The sequence below is a fragment of the Salvelinus alpinus genome, chromosome 19, assembly GCF_045679555.1.
Source record: "Salvelinus alpinus chromosome 19, SLU_Salpinus.1, whole genome shotgun sequence".
NCBI lineage: Eukaryota > Metazoa > Chordata > Actinopteri > Salmoniformes > Salmonidae > Salvelinus > Salvelinus alpinus.
In genome coordinates this window covers 18,606,034-18,626,021 of record NC_092104.1, presented here as the reverse complement: position 1 = coordinate 18,626,021, position 19,988 = coordinate 18,606,034, and the positions used below count along the sequence as shown (strand labels likewise).

General features: G+C 42.0%; 1 protein-coding gene across 9 annotated transcripts in view; it reads right to left on the bottom strand.

The window, feature by feature from the left end:
• Positions 1-19,988, bottom strand: part of smarca2 (SWI/SNF related BAF chromatin remodeling complex subunit ATPase 2) — a 134,425-nt gene that overhangs the window by 60,611 nt on the left and 53,826 nt on the right. For all 9 annotated transcript variants that reach the window (XM_071352461.1, XM_071352463.1, XM_071352464.1 and 6 more), the window contains 4 exons: positions 18,669-18,784; positions 13,715-13,868; positions 5,489-5,652; positions 366-432 (listed from right to left, as the gene is read on the bottom strand). In XM_071352461.1, coding sequence (XP_071208562.1) covers positions 366-432; positions 5,489-5,652; positions 13,715-13,868; positions 18,669-18,784 — 501 coding nt within the window. The remainder of the gene's footprint in view (positions 1-365; positions 433-5,488; positions 5,653-13,714; positions 13,869-18,668; positions 18,785-19,988) is intronic.

Below are 19,988 nucleotides of genomic sequence, written 5' to 3'. Positions count from 1 at the left end.
AGAGTCAGACAGACAGAAGACATAGGTTATGTCCCTCATATCCTTCCTCCCAAAGTCTGCAGTGTTCACTGATTTAAAAGGAAATTAAGGTATAATAAACATGGTGGAAACTCCTACACGCCATTGTTTATTTAACCTTTTATTTAACTAGGCAAGTCAGTTAAGAACAAATTCTTATTTTCAATGACGGCTTAGGAACAGTGGGTTAACTGCTAATGCCTCCACCAATCCAGTGCATTTAGATTTCTGGGAACTAATGAACGAGTGCACACTTCAGGTGAAAGGAGATATTCTTGGGACGCGCCGAGAGTACCCGTGGAGGGGAAGAGGAAAGGGCTGATGAAAAGGAAAATGATGACTCTCACCTTGTAGGAAATCTTCACAATGGACGGAGACCATTTATCCAGCTCATAGACCCAGTTGGACAGAGTCCTGGAGGACAGAGAGATCAGAGACACTCTGAAATGTAGGAACAACTAAGCCTGGGATGTTACAAGCCCTAGGAACTGCAATCTGGGAGGACTTCGCCTTATAATAAAATTGACAGCTATTGAAAATAGTTGTAGGCTGTCCTCGGTTTGTCCTCGGGGTTTCACCTACCATATCGGTTCTGTTATACTCACAGACATTATTTTAACAGTTTTAGAAACGTTAGAGTGTTTTCAAACCAAATCTACCGATTATATGCATATCCTAGCCTCTGGGCCTGAGTAACAGGCAGTTTACTTTGGGCACGCTTTTCATCAGGACGTGAAAATACTGCCCCCTACCCAAGAGAGGTTAACAGCTTCTACCCCCAAGCCATTAGACTGCTGGAAAATTAATCAAATGGCCACCGGACTATTACATTGATCCCCCCATTTGTTCTGTACACTGTTGCTACTCACTGTTTATTATCTATGCAGTCACTTCACCCCTACCTACATGTACAAATTACCTCTAACCTGTACCCCCGCACATTGACTCGGTACCAGTATCCCCTGTATATAGCCTCTTTATTGTAACTTTTTATTATTTTTTAATTTAGTTAATTTATAAATATTTTCTTAACTCTTCTTGAACTGCACTGTTGGTTAAGGGCTTGTAAGTAAGCATTTCACGGTAAGGTCTACAATTGTTGTATTCGGCGCATGTGACAAATCAAGTTTGATTTGATTTTGTAACATCTAGCATACCAAGCTCTAAACCCTCAGCGACAGTAATCACACCAGTGGGGAGAGGGGCATTCTTCTTACCAAACCACATGACCTTTGTTTTGGAGGTGTTCAGAACAAGGTTAACGGCAGAGAAATCTTGTTGGACACTACTTCCTGCTTTACTTTTTGCTTGTAAGCAGGAATCAGTAAGATAGAGTTATGGTCAGATTTGCCAAATGGAGGGTGAGGGAGAGCTTTGTACGTATCTGTGTGTGTGAAGTAAAGGTGGTCTATTTTTTTTCTCTCCTCTGGTTGCACATGTAACAAGCCCGGTAGAAATAGGGTAAAACTGATTTAAGTTTGCCTGCATTAAAGTCCCCGGCCACTAGGAGCGCCGCTTCTGGGTGAGCATTTTCTTGTTTGCTTATGGCCTTACACAGCTCGTTGAGTGCTGTCTTAGTGCCAGCATCGGTTTGAGGTGGTAAATAGACAGCTACAAAAATATTGATTAAGTCTTTCTTGGTAAATAGTGTGGTCTACAGCTTATCATTAGATATTCTACCTCAGGCGAGCAAAACCTCGAGACTTCCTTAATATTAGATTTCGTGCACCATCTGTTATTGTACCATGTTGTAGTAGTTTTCCGTTGTTTGTAGCTACTGTAGTAATACCCACAAGGATGGGGTTATGACTCATTTGTGGCCTAAAAACGACAAGCAAGCTTTAAAGTGGGAGCGGTTTGTCAGGTTGAAGCCAGCGGATTGGAGTACGGGAACCATGCACGTCTACTGTATGCAGTGCTCATTTCACCCTGGAGGACTTAGATGGCTGAGTATAACTGAATGTGAAGACCTGCAACCTATATTTCCTACTGACATACCGGCACATAGTGACTGTCCGCAGTGATGGAGATAAACCGGGTACTGACATACCGGTACATAGTGAGTGTCCGCAGTGATGGAGATAAACCGGGTACTGACATACCGGTACATAGTGAGTGTCCGCAGTGATGGAGATAAACCGGGTACTGACATACCGCGGTAAATAGTGAGTGTCCGCAGTGATGGAGATAAACCGGATAAATTCAATATGGATTTACCTCACTATGGTTATTGGATTAGCTAGCTTACTGTCCCTCTGAAGGTTTCTCTTTGGCTCTTCTTTGACTTTGGTAGCTAACTCAGCCTTCAATCAGTAAGTCTCCGCTCTCTTAACTAACCCGTCTGTGGTTGTTCTCTGGCTTACTATTTAGCTATGTCGAACGTTGTGGTTGGCTAACTATGCTCGTAAGCTGGCTAGGCTAGCTAGCATGCTAAACTAACTAACTTTAGATGGCTGGCTTGCTGGCTAAGATAACTGCATATACCGGTAACATTATTTGATAACTGGTTAGATGGCGTTCGGTATTTCCAAAGTGTTGGTGTACTTCAGTGTAGCTGTAAGCTAGGTGTTGATAGCAACTGGCTGACTCATGCAGTGTTAACGTAACGTTAGCAGGCTACTAGGGCTAACAATAGTAGGCTAGTTGACTAGCTGAATTGTAACAATTAATTAATAAAGTATTTGCTTGTAAATTGGCTGAAAATTACATTGAAACCGTGTCGTTTCAGTGCAAAATTATATTATATGTAATAGGCTTGACGGGTCCTTCATATTATCAAATCAAATCAAAGTTTATTTGTCACGTGCGCTGAATACAACAGGTGTAGACCTTACAGTGAAATGCTTACTTACAGGCTCTAACCAATAGTGCGAAAAAAAGATATGTGTGTGTGTGTGTTTGTGTGTGTGTGTAGGTATGTAAAGAAATAAAACAACAGTAAAAAGACATTTGAAAATAAGAGTAGCAAGGCTATATACAGACAGGTAGTGTTTGAGTCAGGCTTATTGAGGTAGTATGTACATGTAGATATGGTTAAAGTGACTATGCATATATGATGAACAGAGAGTAGCAGTAGCGTAAAAGAGGGGTTGGCGGGTGGTGGGTGCGGGACACAATGCAGATCGCCCAGTTAGTCAATGTGCGAGAGCACTGGTTGGTCGGGCCAATTTAGGTAGTATGTACATGGACGTATGGTTAAAGTGACTATGCATATATGATAAACAGAGAGTAGCAGCAGCGTAAAAGAGAGGTTGGGGGGGGAGGGGGCAAACAATGTAAATAGTCACACACCACAAATGTAGTGACGCCTCAACACTGCGATGCCTTAGACCCCTCCACTACTCAGGAGGCCATAAATAAGGTACTTCTGTTTTAATACACCTCTGTGTTTTCTCAGTATTGAGTCAGTACAGAACCTTTTAGTTATATTTCTATTGTTTTACATTCAACTTCTTTGATATAGGGGGCAGCATTTTCACTTTTGGATGAATTGCGTGCCCATAGTGAACTGCCTCCTACTCTGTCCCAGATGCTAATATATGCATAGTATTATTACTATTAGATAGAAAACACTGAAGTTTCTAAAACGGTTTGAATGATGTCTGTGAGTGTAACAGATTCTCTTTTTTTTCTACCATGTTATTGACTTGTTTATTGTTTACTCCATGTGTAACTCTGTGTTGTCTGTTCACACTGCTATGCTTTATCTTGGCCAGGTCGCAGTTGCAAATGAGAACTTGTTCTCAACTAGCCTACCTGGTTAAATAAAGGTGAAATAAAAAAAATAAAAATAAAAATATGGCAGGCAAAAACCTGAGAAAAAATCCAAACAGGAAGTGAGAATTCTGAGAGTGGTCGATGTTAAAGTCATCGCCTATTCAATTCCCTGTAATATATGGATCTGTTTGCACTTCCTACGCCTTCCACTAGATGTCAACAGTCAGTAGAACGCTGAATGAAGCTTATGCTGTGTTGTGGGACCGGACGGGAGGTGTTTGAGTCAGTGGTCTGGCAGAGTGCCAGTTCTTGGTCACGCACTTTCCTCATGATATGGTCATGCGTTCCATTACTTATAGAGACACAAAGGAATTCTCCGGTTGGAACGTTATTGGATATATATGATAACAACATCCTTTAGATTGATTCTCTACTAAGTTTGACCAGTTTATTCGACTTGTAATATAACTTTTTGAAGTTTTCGTCCGACGTTTGCCTGCATCTGCGCGAGCGTTTGGACATGTGTACTACACATGCTAGCAAAATTAGCTAATTAGACATAAGTAATGGACATTATCGAACAACACAATGATTTATTGTGGAACTAGGATTCCTGGCACTGCATTCTGATGAAGATAATCAAAGGTAAGGGAATATTTATGATGTAATTTCGTATTTCTGTTGACTCCAACATGACGGAGAAATGTTGTTAAATCTGAGCGCCGTCTCAGATTATTGCATGGTGTGCTTTTTACTAACGTTTTTTTTTTTTATCTGACACAGCGGTTGCATTAAGAACAAGTGTATCTTTAATTCTATGTAAACATGTATCTTTCATCAAAGTTTATGATGAGTATTTCTGTTATTTGACGTGGCTCTCTGTAATTACTCCGGATATTTTGGAGGCATTTCTGAACATGGCGCCAATGTAAACAGAGATTTGTGGATATAAATATGCACATTATCGAACAAAACATAAATGTATTGTGTAACATGATGTCATATGAGTGTCATCTGATGAAGATGTTCAAAGGTTAGTGATTAATTTTATCTCTATTTCTGCATTTTTGTTACTACTATATTTTGCTGGGAAAATGGCTGTTTTTCAGTGGCTATGTACTGAGCTAACATAATTGTTTGGTGTGCTTTCCCCGTAAATCCTTTTTGAAATCTGGCTGGATTCACAACATGTGTAGCTTTAATTTGGTGTCTTTCATGTGTGATTTCATGAAAGATAGATTTTTATAGTAATATATTTGAATTTGGCACGCTACATTTTTTCTGGATTTTGGCCAAGTGGGACGCTACCGTCCCACCTATCCTAGAGAAGTTAAGTAGTTCTTTCCTTGAGCCGTTCTTGTCTATTACTGTTCTGAATTATGTCATGTTTCATGCTTTGTGTAGACCCCAGGAAGAGTAGGTGCTGCAACAGCTAATGGGGGTCCTAATAAACAACAAGACAAAAGACACAGCCAACGTGGTCTGCTCTGCTGGTGGGTTGAGGGATGGAGCCATCAAACACTAAAAATGACCGAACACTAAAAGGGAACTAGCATCATTTTCACAATTTCACAGTATTATTCCAACTTCAGTGTGGAAAAATATATATATAAAACACAGAAAAATCACATTTTTGAATGCACTGGGCCTTGACTGTAGTTTTAGTAAACAGACTGATGATGAAACTGTTTGTAATATAAAAGCAATGTTCTCTTTAGCTGAGACCCATGAAACAAGCAGGGAGGTAACATACGATAGTGGAACGATGATGAGATAGGGTCCGTTGAGTCTCTTGTGTTCCATGAGGTATGTAATGAGGGCGATGGTCTGGATGGTCTTGCCAAGCCCCATCTCATCAGCCAGGATACCATTCAGATTATTGTTGTACAGAGACACCATCCACTCCAGACCCTGCACCTGAAACCCAGAGAGAAGAAGAGGTTAACAGAGACACCATCCACTCCAGACCCTGCACCTGAAACCCAGAGAGAAGAAGAGGTTAACAGAGACACCATCCACTGCAGACCCTGCACCTGAAACCCAGAGAGAAGAGGTTAACAGAGACACCCTCCACTGCAGACCCTGCACCTGAAACCCAGAGAGAAGAGGTTAACAGAGACACCATCCACTGCAGACCCTGCACCTGAAACCCAGCGAGGAGAAGGGAACAAGTAATTTGAGACACACACAAACACGAACAACATTCCACTGCAGTCCATGGACCTCAGGAGGAACAGAGAAATATATGTGTTGTTTGTTGTGGGTCAGGTTCTCTGTCGTGCTCAGTACTATACAGGACTACCTGGTAGTGTTTGAGCTAGTTTTACCTGGTAGTGTGTGAGCTAGTTTTACCTGGTAGTGTGTGAGCTAGTTTTACCTGGTAGTGTGTGAGCTAGTTTTACCTGGTAGTGTGTGAGCTAGTTTTACCTGGTAGACTACTTTTACCTGGTAGTGTTTGAGCTAGTTTTACCTGGTAGTGTGTGAGCTAGTTTTACCTGGTAGTGTGTGAGCTAGTTTTACCTGGTAGTGTTTGAGCTAGTTTTACCTGGTAGTGTTTGAGCTAGTTTTACCTTATAGTGATTGAGCTAGTTTTACCTGGTCGTGTGTGAGCTAGTTTTACCTGGTAGTGTGTGAGCTAGTTTTACCTGGTAGTGTGTGAGCTAGTTTTACCTGGTAGTGTTTGAGCTAGTTTTACCTGGTAGTGTGTGAGCTAGTTTTACCTGGTAGTGTGTGAGCTAGTTTTACCTGGTAGTGTGTGAGCTAGTTTTACCTGGTAGTGTGTGAGCTAGTTTTACCTGGTAGTGTGTGAGCTAGTTTTACCTGGTAGTGTTTGAGCTAGTTTTACCTGGTAGACTACTTTTACCTGGTAGTGTTTGAGCTATTTTTACCTGGTAGTGTGTGAGCTAGTTTTACCTGGTAGTGTGTGAGCTAGTTTTACCTGGTAGTGTGTGAGCTAGTTTTACCTGGTAGTGTGTGAGCTAGTTTTACCTGGTAGACTACTTTTACCTGGTAGTGTTTGAGCTAGTTTTACCTGGTAGTGTGTGAGCTAGTTTTACCTGGTAGTGTGTGAGCTAGTTTTACCTGGTAGTGTGTGAGCTAGTTTTACCTGGTAGTGTTTGAGCTAGTTTTACCTCGTAGTGTGTGAGCTAGTTTTACCTGGTAGACTACTTTTACCTGGTAGTGTTTGAGCTAGTTTTACCTGGTAGTGTGTGAGCTAGTTTTACCTGGTAGTGTGTGAGCTAGTTTTACCTGGTAGTGTTTGAGCTAGTTTTACCTGGTAGTGTTTGAGCTAGTTTTACCTTATAGTGATTGAGCTAGTTTTACCTGGTCGTGTGTGAGCTAGTTTTACCTGGTAGTGTGTGAGCTAGTTTTACCTGGTAGTGTGTGAGCTAGTTTTACCTGGTAGTGTGTGAGCTAGTTTTACCTGGTAGTGTGTGAGCTAGTTTTACCTGGTAGTGTGTGAGCTAGTTTTACCTGGTAGTGTGTGAGCTAGTTTTACCTGGTAGTGTGTGAGCTAGTTTTACCTGGTAGTGTGTGAGCTAGTTTTACCTGGTAGTGTGTGAGCTAGTTTTACCTGGTAGTGTTTGAGCTAGTTTTACCTGGTAGTGTTTGAGCTAGTTTTACCTGGTCGTATTTGAGCTAGTTTTACCTGGTAGTGTTTGAGCTAGTTTTACCTGGTCGTATTTGAGCTAGTTTTACCTGGTAGTGTTTGAGCTAGTTTTACCTGGTCGTATTTGAGCTAGTTTTACCTGGTAGTGTTTGAGCTAGTTTTACCTGGTAGTGTTTGAGCTAGTTTTACCTGGTAGTGTTTGAGCTAGTTTTACCTGGTAGTGTTTGAGCTAGTTTTACCTGGTAGTGTTTGAGCTAGTTTTACCTGGTAGTGTTTGAGCTAGTTTTACCTGGTCGTATTTGAGCTAGTTTTACCTGGTAGTGTTTGAGCTAGTTTTACCTGGTAGTGTTTGAGCTAGTTTTACCTGGTCGTGTTTGAGCTAGTTTTACCTGGTCGTGTTTGAGCTAGTTTTACCTGGTAGTGTTTGAGCTAGTTTTACCTGGTAGTGTGTGAGCTAGTTTTACCTGGTAGTGTTTGAGCTAGTTTTACCTCGTAGTGTGTGAGCTAGTTTTACCTGGTAGACTACTTTTACCTGGTAGTGTTTGAGCTAGTTTTACCTGGTAGTGTGTGAGCTAGTTTTACCTGGTAGTGTGTGAGCTAGTTTTACCTGGTAGTGTTTGAGCTAGTTTTACCTGGTAGTGTTTGAGCTAGTTTTACCTTATAGTGATTGAGCTAGTTTTACCTGGTCGTGTGTGAGCTAGTTTTACCTGGTAGTGTGTGAGCTAGTTTTACCTGGTAGTGTGTGAGCTAGTTTTACCTGGTAGTGTTTGAGCTAGTTTTACCTGGTAGTGTGTGAGCTAGTTTTACCTGGTAGTGTGTGAGCTAGTTTTACCTGGTAGTGTGTGAGCTAGTTTTACCTGGTAGTGTGTGAGCTAGTTTTACCTGGTAGACTACTTTTACCTGGTAGTGTTTGAGCTAGTTTTACCTGGTAGTGTGTGAGCTAGTTTTACCTGGTAGTGTGTGAGCTAGTTTTACCTGGTAGTGTGTGAGCTAGTTTTACCTGGTAGTGTGTGAGCTAGTTTTACCTGGTAGTGTGTGAGCTAGTTTTACCTGGTAGTGTGTGAGCTAGTTTTACCTGGTAGTGTTTGAGCTAGTTTTACCTGGTAGTGTTTGAGCTAGTTTTACCTGGTCGTATTTGAGCTAGTTTTACCTGGTAGTGTTTGAGCTAGTTTTACCTGGTCGTATTTGAGCTAGTTTTACCTGGTAGTGTTTGAGCTAGTTTTACCTGGTAGTGTTTGAGCTAGTTTTACCTGGTAGTGTTTGAGCTAGTTTTACCTGGTAGTGTTTGAGCTAGTTTTACCTGGTAGTGTTTGAGCTAGTTTTACCTGGTAGTGTTTGAGCTAGTTTTACCTGGTCGTATTTGAGCTAGTTTTACCTGGTAGTGTTTGAGCTAGTTTTACCTGGTAGTGTTTGAGCTAGTTTTACCTGGTCGTGTTTGAGCTAGTTTTACCTGGTCGTGTTTGAGCTAGTTTTACCTGGTCGTGTTTGAGCTAGTTTTACCTGGTAGTGTGTGAGCTAGTTTTACCTGGTAGTGTGTGAGCTAGGTTTCCCTGGTAGTGTGTGAGCTAGTTTTACCTGGTAGTGTTTGAGCTAGTTTTACCTGGTCGTATTTGAGCTAGTTTTACCTGGTCGTGTTTGAGCTAGTTTTACCTGGTCGTGTTTGAGCTAGTTTTACCTGGTAGTGTTTGAGCTAGTTTTACCTGGTAGACTACTTTTACCTGGTAGTGTGTGAGCTAGTTTTACCTGGTAGTGTTTGAGCTAGTTTTACCTGGTAGTGTGTGAGCTAGTTTTACCTGGTAGTGTGTGAGCTAGTTTTACCTGGTAGTGTGTGAGCTAGTTTTACCTGGTAGTGTGTGAGCTAGGTTTCCCTGGTAGTGTGTGAGCTAGTTTTACCTGGTAGTGTTTGAGCTAGTTTTACCTGGTCGTATTTGAGCTAGTTTTACCTGGTCGTGTTTGAGCTAGTTTTACCTGGTCGTGTTTGAGCTAGTTTTACCTGGTCGTGTTTGAGCTAGTTTTACCTGGTAGTGTTTGAGCTAGTTTTACCTGGTAGTGTTTGAGCTAGTTTTACCTGGTAGTGTTTGAGCTAGTTTTACCTGGTCGTATTTGAGCTAGTTTTACCTGGTCGTGTTTGAGCTAGTTTTACCTGGTCGTGTTTGAGCTAGTTTTACCTGGTAGTGTTTGAGCTAGTTTTACCTGGTAGTGTTTGAGCTAGGTTTACCTGGTAGTGTTTGAGCTAGTTTTACCTGGTAGTGTTTGAGCTAGTTTTACCTGGTCGTGTTTGAGCTAGTTTTACCTGGTCGTATTTGAGCTAGTTTTACCTGGTCGTGTTTGAGCTAGTTTTACCTGGTAGTGTTTGAGCTAGTTTTACCTGGTAGTGTTTGAGCTAGTTTTACCTGGTCGTATTTGAGCTAGTTTTACCTGGTAGTGTTTGAGCTAGTTTTACCTGGTAGTGTTTGAGCTAGTTTTACCTGGTCGTGTTTGAGCTAGTTTTACCTGGTCGTGTTTGAGCTAGTTTTACCTGGTAGTGTTTGAGCTAGTTTTACCTGGTAGTGTTTGAGCTAGTTTTACCTGGTAGACTACTTTTACCTGGTAGTGTGTGAGCTAGTTTTACCTGGTAGTGTTTGAGCTAGTTTTACCTGGTAGTGTGTGAGCTAGTTTTACCTGGTAGTGTGTGAGCTAGTTTTACCTGGTAGTGTGTGAGCTAGTTTTACCTGGTAGTGTGTGAGCTAGGTTTACCTGGTAGTGTGTGAGCTAGTTTTACCTGGTAGTGTTTGAGCTAGTTTTACCTGGTCGTATTTGAGCTAGTTTTACCTGGTAGTGTTTGAGCTAGTTTTACCTGGTAGTGTTTGAGCTAGTTTTACCTGGTCGTGTTTGAGCTAGTTTTACCTGGTCGTGTTTGAGCTAGTTTTACCTGGTAGTGTTTGAGCTAGTTTTACCTGGTAGTGTTTGAGCTAGTTTTACCTGGTAGACTACTTTTACCTAGTAGTGTTTGAGCTAGTTTTACCTGGTAGTGTGTGAGCTAGTTTTACCTGGTAGTGTGTGAGCTAGTTTTACCTGGTAGTGTTTGAGCTAGTTTTACCTGGTAGTGTTTGAGCTAGTTTTACCTTATAGTGATTGAGCTAGTTTTACCTGGTCGTGTGTGAGCTAGTTTTACCTGGTAGTGTGTGAGCTAGTTTTACCTGGTAGTGTGTGAGCTAGTTTTACCTGGTAGTGTTTGAGCTAGTTTTACCTGGTAGTGTGTGAGCTAGTTTTACCTGGTAGTGTGTGAGCTAGTTTTACCTGGTAGTGTGTGAGCTAGTTTTACCTGGTAGACTACTTTTACCTGGTAGTGTTTGAGCTAGTTTTACCTGGTAGTGTGTGAGCTAGTTTTACCTGGTAGTGTGTGAGCTAGTTTTACCTGGTAGTGTGTGAGCTAGTTTTACCTGGTAGTGTGTGAGCTAGTTTTACCTGGTAGTGTGTGAGCTAGTTTTACCTGGTAGTGTGTGAGCTAGTTTTACCTGGTAGTGTTTGAGCTAGTTTTACCTGGTAGTGTTTGAGCTAGTTTTACCTGGTCGTATTTGAGCTAGTTTTACCTGGTAGTGTTTGAGCTAGTTTTACCTGGTCGTATTTGAGCTAGTTTTACCTGGTAGTGTTTGAGCTAGTTTTACCTGGTAGTGTTTGAGCTAGTTTTACCTGGTAGTGTTTGAGCTAGTTTTACCTGGTAGTGTTTGAGCTAGTTTTACCTGGTAGTGTTTGAGCTAGTTTTACCTGGTCGTATTTGAGCTAGTTTTACCTGGTAGTGTTTGAGCTAGTTTTACCTGGTAGTGTTTGAGCTAGTTTTACCTGGTCGTGTTTGAGCTAGTTTTACCTGGTCGTGTTTGAGCTAGTTTTACCTGGTAGTGTTTGAGCTAGTTTTACCTGGTAGTGTTTGAGCTAGTTTTACCTGGTAGACTACTTTTACCTGGTAGTGTGTGAGCTAGTTTTACCTGGTAGTGTTTGAGCTAGTTTTACCTGGTAGTGTGTGAGCTAGTTTTACCTGGTAGTGTGTGAGCTAGTTTTACCTGGTAGTGTGTGAGCTAGGTTTCCCTGGTAGTGTGTGAGCTAGTTTTACCTGGTAGTGTTTGAGCTAGTTTTACCTGGTCGTATTTGAGCTAGTTTTACCTGGTCGTGTTTGAGCTAGTTTTACCTGGTCGTGTTTGAGCTAGTTTTACCTGGTCGTGTTTGAGCTAGTTTTACCTGGTAGTGTTTGAGCTAGTTTTACCTGGTAGTGTTTGAGCTAGTTTTACCTGGTCGTATTTGAGCTAGTTTTACCTGGTCGTGTTTGAGCTAGTTTTACCTGGTAGTGTTTGAGCTAGTTTTACCTGGTAGTGTTTGAGCTAGGTTTACCTGGTAGTGTTTGAGCTAGTTTTACCTGGTAGTGTTTGAGCTAGTTTTACCTGGTAGTGTTTGAGCTAGTTTTACCTGGTCGTATTTGAGCTAGTTTTACCTGGTCGTGTTTGAGCTAGTTTTACCTGGTAGTGTTTGAGCTAGTTTTACCTGGTAGTGTTTGAGCTAGTTTTACCTGGTCGTATTTGAGCTAGTTTTACCTGGTAGTGTTTGAGCTAGTTTTACCTGGTAGTGTTTGAGCTAGTTTTACCTGGTCGTGTTTGAGCTAGTTTTACCTGGTCGTGTTTGAGCTAGTTTTACCTGGTAGTGTTTGAGCTAATTTTACCTGGTAGTGTTTGAGCTAGTTTTACCTGGTAGACTACTTTTACCTGGTAGTGTGTGAGCTAGTTTTACCTGGTAGTGTTTGAGCTAGTTTTACCTGGTAGTGTGTGAGCTAGTTTTACCTGGTAGTGTGTGAGCTAGTTTTACCTGGTAGTGTGTGAGCTAGTTTTACCTGGTAGTGTGTGAGCTAGGTTTACCTGGTAGTGTGTGAGCTAGTTTTACCTGGTAGTGTTTGAGCTAGTTTTACCTGGTCGTGTTTCAGCTAGTTTTACCTGGTCGTGTTTGAGCTAGTTTTACCTGGTAGTGTTTGAGCTAGTTTTACCTGGTAGTGTTTGAGCTAGTTTTACCTGGTAGACTACTTTTACCTGGTAGTGTTTGAGCTAGTTTTACCTGGTAGTGTGTGAGCTAGTTTTACCTGGTAGTGTGTGAGCTAGTTTTACCTGGTCGTATTTGAGCTAGTTTTACCTGGTCGTGTTTGAGCTAGTTTTACCTGGTCGTGTTTGAGCTAGTTTTACCTGGTAGTGTTTGAGCTAGTTTTACCTGGTAGTGTTTGAGCTAGGTTTACCTGGTAGTGTTTGAGCTAGTTTTACCTGGTAGTGTTTGAGCTAGTTTTACCTGGTAGTGTTTGAGCTAGTTTTACCTGGTCGTATTTGAGCTAGTTTTACCTGGTCGTGTTTGAGCTAGTTTTACCTGGTAGTGTTTGAGCTAGTTTTACCTGGTAGTGTTTGAGCTAGTTTTACCTGGTCGTGTTTGAGCTAGTTTTACCTGGTAGTGTTTGAGCTAGTTTTACCTGGTCGTGTTTGAGCTAGTTTTACCTGGTCGTGTTTGAGCTAGTTTTACCTGGTCGTGTTTGAGCTAGTTTTACCTGGTAGTGTTTGAGCTAGTTTTACCTGGTAGTGTTTGAGCTAGTTTTACCTGGTAGACTACTTTTACCTGGTAGTGTGTGAGCTAGTTTTACCTGGTAGTGTTTGAGCTAGTTTTACCTGGTAGTGTGTGAGCTAGTTTTACCTGGTAGTGTGTGAGCTAGTTTTACCTGGTAGTGTGTGAGCTAGTTTTACCTGGTAGTGTGTGAGCTAGGTTTACCTGGTAGTGTGTGAGCTAGTTTTACCTGGTAGTGTTTGAGCTAGTTTTACCTGGTCGTATTTGAGCTAGTTTTACCTGGTAGTGTTTGAGCTAGTTTTACCTGGTAGTGTTTGAGCTAGTTTTACCTGGTAGTGTTTGAGCTAGTTTTACCTGGTCGTGTTTGAGCTAGTTTTACCTGGTCGTGTTTGAGCTAGTTTTACCTGGTCGTGTTTGAGCTAGTTTTACCTGGTCGTGTTTGAGCTAGTTTTACCTGGTAGTGTTTGAGCTAGTTTTACCTGGTAGTGTTTGAGCTAGTTTTACCTGGTAGTGTTTGAGCTAGTTTTACCTGGTAGTGTTTGAGCTAGTTTTACCTGGTAGTGTTTGAGCTAGTTTTACCTGGTAGTGTTTGAGCTAGGTTTACCTGGTCGTGTTTGAGCTAGTTTTACCTGGTCGTGTTTGAGCTAGTTTTACCTGGTAGTGTTTGAGCTAGTTTTACCTGGTAGTGTTTGAGCTAGTTTTACCTGGTAGTGTTTGAGCTAGTTTTACCTGGTAGTGTTTGAGCTAGTTTTACCTGGTAGTGTTTGAGCTAGGTTTACCTGGTAGTGTTTGAGCTAGGTTTACCTGGTAGTGTTTGAGCATGCCGTTGATGAGCAGCGAAGACTGTTTGTCGACTCTCTCAATGATGGCGTGAGCCACACCGTAGTAGGACTGCTGAAAGATGGTCAGTTCAGTCTCTGGCACTGTGTACTCATCATCAACATCCTGCTTTGCAGACCTGAGATACATAAAATATATGTTAATGACCTATTTTAAAAAGCCCAAAAGAGCGGAAATTCACTTTCTTTCAGCTGAAAGACAATGCCTATAGCTTACCCATGAGGTTGCGCAATGCTTTAAGTCTAAGTCAAAGTATATACACTACCGTTCAAAAGTTTGGGGTCACTTAGAAATGTCCTTGTTTTTGAAAGAAAAGCAAATTTTCTGTCCATTAAAATAAGATCAAATTGATCAGAAATACAGTGTAGACATTGTTAATGTTATAAGTGACTATTGTAGCTGGAAACGGCAGATTCTTTATGGAATATCTACAGAGGCCAGTTATCAGCAACCATCACTCCTGTGTTCCAATGGCACTTTGTGTTAGCTAATCCAAGTTTATAATTTTAAAATGCTAATTGTTCATTAGAAAACCCTTTTGCAATTATGTTAGCACAGATGAAAACTGTTGTTCTGATTAAAGAAGCAATAAAACTGGCCTTCTTTAGACTAGTTGAGTGTCTGGAGCATCAGCATTTGTGGGTTCGATTACAGGCTCAAAATGGCCAGAAACAAAGAACTTTCTTCTGAAACTCGTCAGTGTATTCTTGTTCTGAGAAATGAAAGCTATTCCATGCGAGAAATTGTCAAGAAACTGAAGATCTCGTACAACACTGTGTACTACTCCCTTCACAGAACAGCGCAAACTGGCCCTAACCAGAATAGAAAGAGGAGTGGGAGCCCACTATCTATAGTAGGAAACAGATATCAATCACTAGTCAACCCACTGTCTATAGTAGGAAACAGATATCAATCACTAGTCAGCCCACTGTCTATAGTAGGAAACAGATATCAATCACTAGTCAGCCCACTGTCTATAGTAGGAAACAGATATCAATCACTAGTCAACCCACTGTCTATAGTAGGAAACAGATATCAATCACTAGTCAACCCACTGTCTATAGTAGGAAACAGATATCAATCACTAGTCAGCCCACTGTCTATAGTAGGAAACAGAGTGGTTATCAATCACTAGTCAGCCCACTGTCTATAGTAGGAAACAGATATCAATCACTAGTCAACCCACTGTCTATAGTAGGAAACAGATATCAATCACTAGTCAGCCCACTGTCTATAGTAGGAAACAGATATCAATCACTAGTCAGCCCACTGTCTATAGTAGGAAACAGATATCAATCACTAGTCAACCCACTGTCTATAGTAGGAAACAGATATCAATCACTAGTCAGCCCACTGTCTATAGTAGGAAACAGATATCAATCACTAGTCAGCCCACTGTCTATAGTAGGAAACAGATATCAATCACTAGTCAGCCCACTGTCTATAGTAGGAAACAGATAGCAATCACTAGTCAACCCACTGTCTATAGTAGGAAACAGATATCAATCACTAGTCAACCCACTGTCTATAGTAGGAAACAGATATCAATCACTAGTCAGCCCACTGTCTATAGTAGGAAACAGAGTGGTTATCAATCACTAGTCAGCCCACTGTCTATAGTAGGAAACAGATATCAATCACTAGTCAACCCACTGTCTATAGTAGGAAACAGATATCAATCACTAGTCAGCCCACTGTCTATAGTAGGAAACAGATATCAATCACTAGTCAGCCCACTGTCTATAGTAGGAAACAGATATCAATCACTAGTCAGCCCACTGTCTATAGTAGGAAACAGATATCAATCACTAGTCAGCCCACTGTCTATAGTAGGAAACAGATATCAATCACTAGTCAGCCCACTGTCTATAGTAGGAAACAGATATCAATCACTAGTCAGCCCACTGTCTATAGTAGGAAACAGATGTCAATCACTAGTCAGCCCACTGTCTATAGTAGGAAACAGATGTCAATCACTAGTCAACCCAATGTCTATAGGAGGAAACAGATATCAATCACTAGTCAACCCACTGTCTATAGTAGGAAACAGATATCAATCACTAGTCAGCCCACTGTCTATAGTAGGAAACAGATGTCAATCACTAGTCAACCCACTGTCTATAGGAGGAAACAGATATCAATCACTAGTCAGCCCACTGTCTATAGTAGGAAACAGATGTCAATCACTAGTCAGCCCACTGTCTATAGTAGGAAACAGATGTCAATCACTAGTCAACCCACTGTCTATAGGAGGAAACAGATATCAATCACTAGTCAGCCCACTGTCTATAGTAGGAAACAGATATCAATCACTAGTCAGCCCACTGTCTATAGTAGGAAACATATATCAATCACTAGTCAGCCCACTGTCTATAGTAGGAAACAGATGTCAATCACTAGTCAACCCACTGTCTATAGGAGGAAACAGATATCAATCACTAGTCAGCCCACTGTCTATAGTAGGAAACAGATATCAATCACTAGTCAGCCCACTGTCTATAGTAGGAAACAGATATCAATCACTAGTCAGCCCACTGTCTATAGTAGGAAACAGATATCAATCACTAGTCAGCCCACTGTCTATAGTAGGAAACAGATATCAATCACTAGTCAGCCCACTGTCTATAGTAGGAAACAGATGTCAATCACTAGTCAGCCCACTGTCTATAGTAGGAAACAGATATCAATCACTAGTCAGCCCACTGTCTATAGTAGGAAACAGATATCAATCACTAGTCAGCCCACTGTCTATAGTAGGAAACAGATGTCAATCACTAGTCAGCCCACTGTCTATAGTAGGAAACAGATGTCAATCACTAGTCAACCCACTGTCTATAGGAGGAAACAGATATCAATCACTAGTCAACCCACTGTCTATAGTAGGAAACAGATGTCAATCACTAGTCAGCCCACTGTCTATAGTAGGAAACAGATGTCAATCACTAGTCAACCCACTGTCTATAGGAGGAAACAGATATCAATCACTAGTCAGCCCACTGTCTATAGTAGGAAACAGATATCAATCACTAGTCAGCCCACTGTCTATAGTAGGAAACAGATGTCAATCACTAGTCAACCCACTGTCTATAGGAGGAAACAGATATCAATCACTAGTCAGCCCACTGTCTATAGTAGGAAACAGATATCAATCACTAGTCAGCCCACTGTCTATAGTAGGAAACAGATATCAATCACTAGTCAGCCCACTGTCTATAGTAGGAAACAGATATCAATCACTAGTCAACCCACTGTCTATAGTAGGAAACAGATATCAATCACTAGTCAACCCACTGTCTATAGTAGGAAACATATATCAATCACTAGTCAGCCCACTGTCTATAGGAGGAAACAGATATCAATCACTAGTCAGCCCACTGTCTATAGTAGGAAACAGATGTCAATCACTAGTCAACCCACTGTCTATAGTAGGAAACAGATATCAATCACTAGTCAACCCACTGTCTATAGTAGGAAACAGATGTCAATCACTAGTCAACCCACTGTCTATAGTAGGAAACAGATATCAATCACTAGTCAGCCCACTGTCTATAGTAGGAAACAGATATCAATCACTAGTCAGCCCACTGTCTATAGTAGGAAACAGATGTCAATCACTAGTCAGCCCACTGTCTATAGTAGGAAACAGATGTCAATCACTAGTCAGCCCACTGTCTATAGTAGGAAACAGATATCAATCACTAGTCAGCCCACTGTCTATAGGAGGAAACAGATATCAATCACTAGTCAGCCCACTGTCTATAGTAGGAAACAGATGTCAATCACTAGTCAACCCACTGTCTATAGGAGGAAACAGATATCAATCACTAGTCAGCCCACTGTCTATAGTAGGAAACAGATGTCAATCACTAGTCAACCCACTGTCTATAGTAGGAAACAGATATCAATCACTAGTCAGCCCACTGTCTATAGTAGGAAACAGATGTCAATCACTAGTCAACCCACTGTCTATAGGAGGAAACAGATATCAATCACTAGTCAGCCCACTGTCTATAGTAGGAAACAGATGTCAATCACTAGTCAACCCACTGTCTATAGTAGGAAACAGATATCAATCACTAGTCAGCCCACTGTCTATAGTAGGAAACAGATATCAATCACTAGTCAACCCACTGTCTATAGTAGGAAACAGATATCAATCACTAGTCAGCCCACTGTCTATAGTAGGAAACAGATATCAATCACTAGTCAGCCCACTGTCTATAGTAGGAAACAGATATCAATCACTAGTCAGCCCACTGTCTATAGTAGGAAACAGATATCAATCACTAGTCAGCCCACTGTCTATAGTAGGAAACATATATCAATCACTAGTCAGCACACTGTCTATAGTAGGAAACAGATGTCAATCACTAGTCAACCCACTGTCTATAGGAGGAAACAGATATCAATCACTAGTCAGCCCACTGTCTATAGTAGGAAACAGATATCAATCACTAGTCAGCCCACTGTCTATAGTAGGAAACAGATATCAATCACTAGTCAGCCCACTGTCTATAGTAGGAAACAGATATCAATCACTAGTCAGCCCACTGTCTATAGTAGGAAACAGATGTCAATCACTAGTCAGCCCACTGTCTATAGTAGGAAACAGATATCAATCACTAGTCAGCCCACTGTCTATAGTAGGAAACAGATATCAATCACTAGTCAGCCCACTGTCTATAGTAGGAAACAGATATCAATCACTAGTCAGCCCACTGTCTATAGTAGGAAACAGATATCAATCACTAGTCAGCCCACTGTCTATAGTAGGACGCTGACTAGTGATTGATAGGGGTTAGAGTTCAGAGTTTAGGGTGTAAAAAGGAGACCTACTCGATGATGTGTTTGGGTTAAGGGTCAGAGGTTAGGGATTAGGGGTCAGAGGTTAGGGTTAGGGTATGAAAGGGAGACCTACTCGATGATGTGCTTGGTTACGTTCGTTGGGAACTCGTCACTGTTGGTATCGAGGATCTTCTTCTCCTCAGACTGAGAGTCTGGCCGGCTGGACACTCCTGGGACCTCCTCTTCATCCTGAAACACACAGAAAGGGTTTTACTACAGTGCCGTGAAAAAGTATTTGCCCATTTCAAATTTTCACTACTTTTGCATATTTTTGATACTGAATGTTATCAGCTCTTCAACCAAAACCTGATATTAGATAAAGGGAACCTGAGTGAACAACTAACACAACAATGACATACTTATTTCATAAACAAAGTTATGCAAAACCCAATGCCCCTGTGTGAAAAAAATAATTGGTTGTGCCATTTTTAGCGAGATGAGTCCCATTTTGCCTGGTAAAAACCAAACACTGTATTCCACAGTAAGGAACCTCATATCAAAGGTCAGCATGGTGGTGGTGGTGGGATGGTTTGGGGTCAGCATGGTGGTGGTGGTAGTGTGATGGTTTGGGGTCAGCATGGTGGTGGTAGTGGGATGGTTTGGGGTCAGCATGGTGGTGGTGGTAGGATGGTTTGGGGTCAGCATGGTGGTGGTAGTGGGATGGTTTGGGGTCAGCATGGTGGTGGTGGTGTGATGGTTTGGGGTCAGCATGGTGGTGGTAGTGGGATGGTTTGGGGTCAGCATGGTGGTGGTGGTGTGATGGTTTGGGGTCAGCATGGTGGTGGTGGTGTGATGGTTTGGGGTCAGCATGGTGGTGGTAGTGGGATGGTTTGGGGTCAGCATGGTGGTGGTGGTGTGATGGTTTGGGGTCAGCATGGTGGTGGTGGTGGGATGGTTTGGGGTCAGCATGGTGGTGGTAGTGGGATGGTTTGGGGTCAGCGTGGTGGTGGTGGTGTGATGGTTTGGGGTCAGCATGGTGGTGGTAGTGGGATGGTTTGGGGTCAGCGTGGTGGTGGTGGTGGTAGGATGGTTTGGGGTCAGCATGGTGGTGGTAGTGGGATGGTTTGGGGTCAGCATGGTGGTGGTAGTGTGATGGTTTGGGGTCAGCGTGGTGATGGTAGTGGGATGGTTTGGGGTCAGCGTGGTGGTGGTAGTGGGATGGTTTGGGGTCAGCATGGTGGTGGTGGTGTGATGGTTTGGGGTCAGCATGGTGGTGGTAGTGGGATGGTTTGGGGTCAGCATGGTGGTGGTGGTAGTGGGATGGTTTGGGGTCAGCATGGTGGTGGTAGTGGGATGGTTTGGGGTCAGCATGGTGGTGGTGGTAGTGTGATGGTTTGGGGTCAGCATGGTGGTGGTAGTGGGATGGTTTGGGGTCAGCATGGTGGTGGTGGTA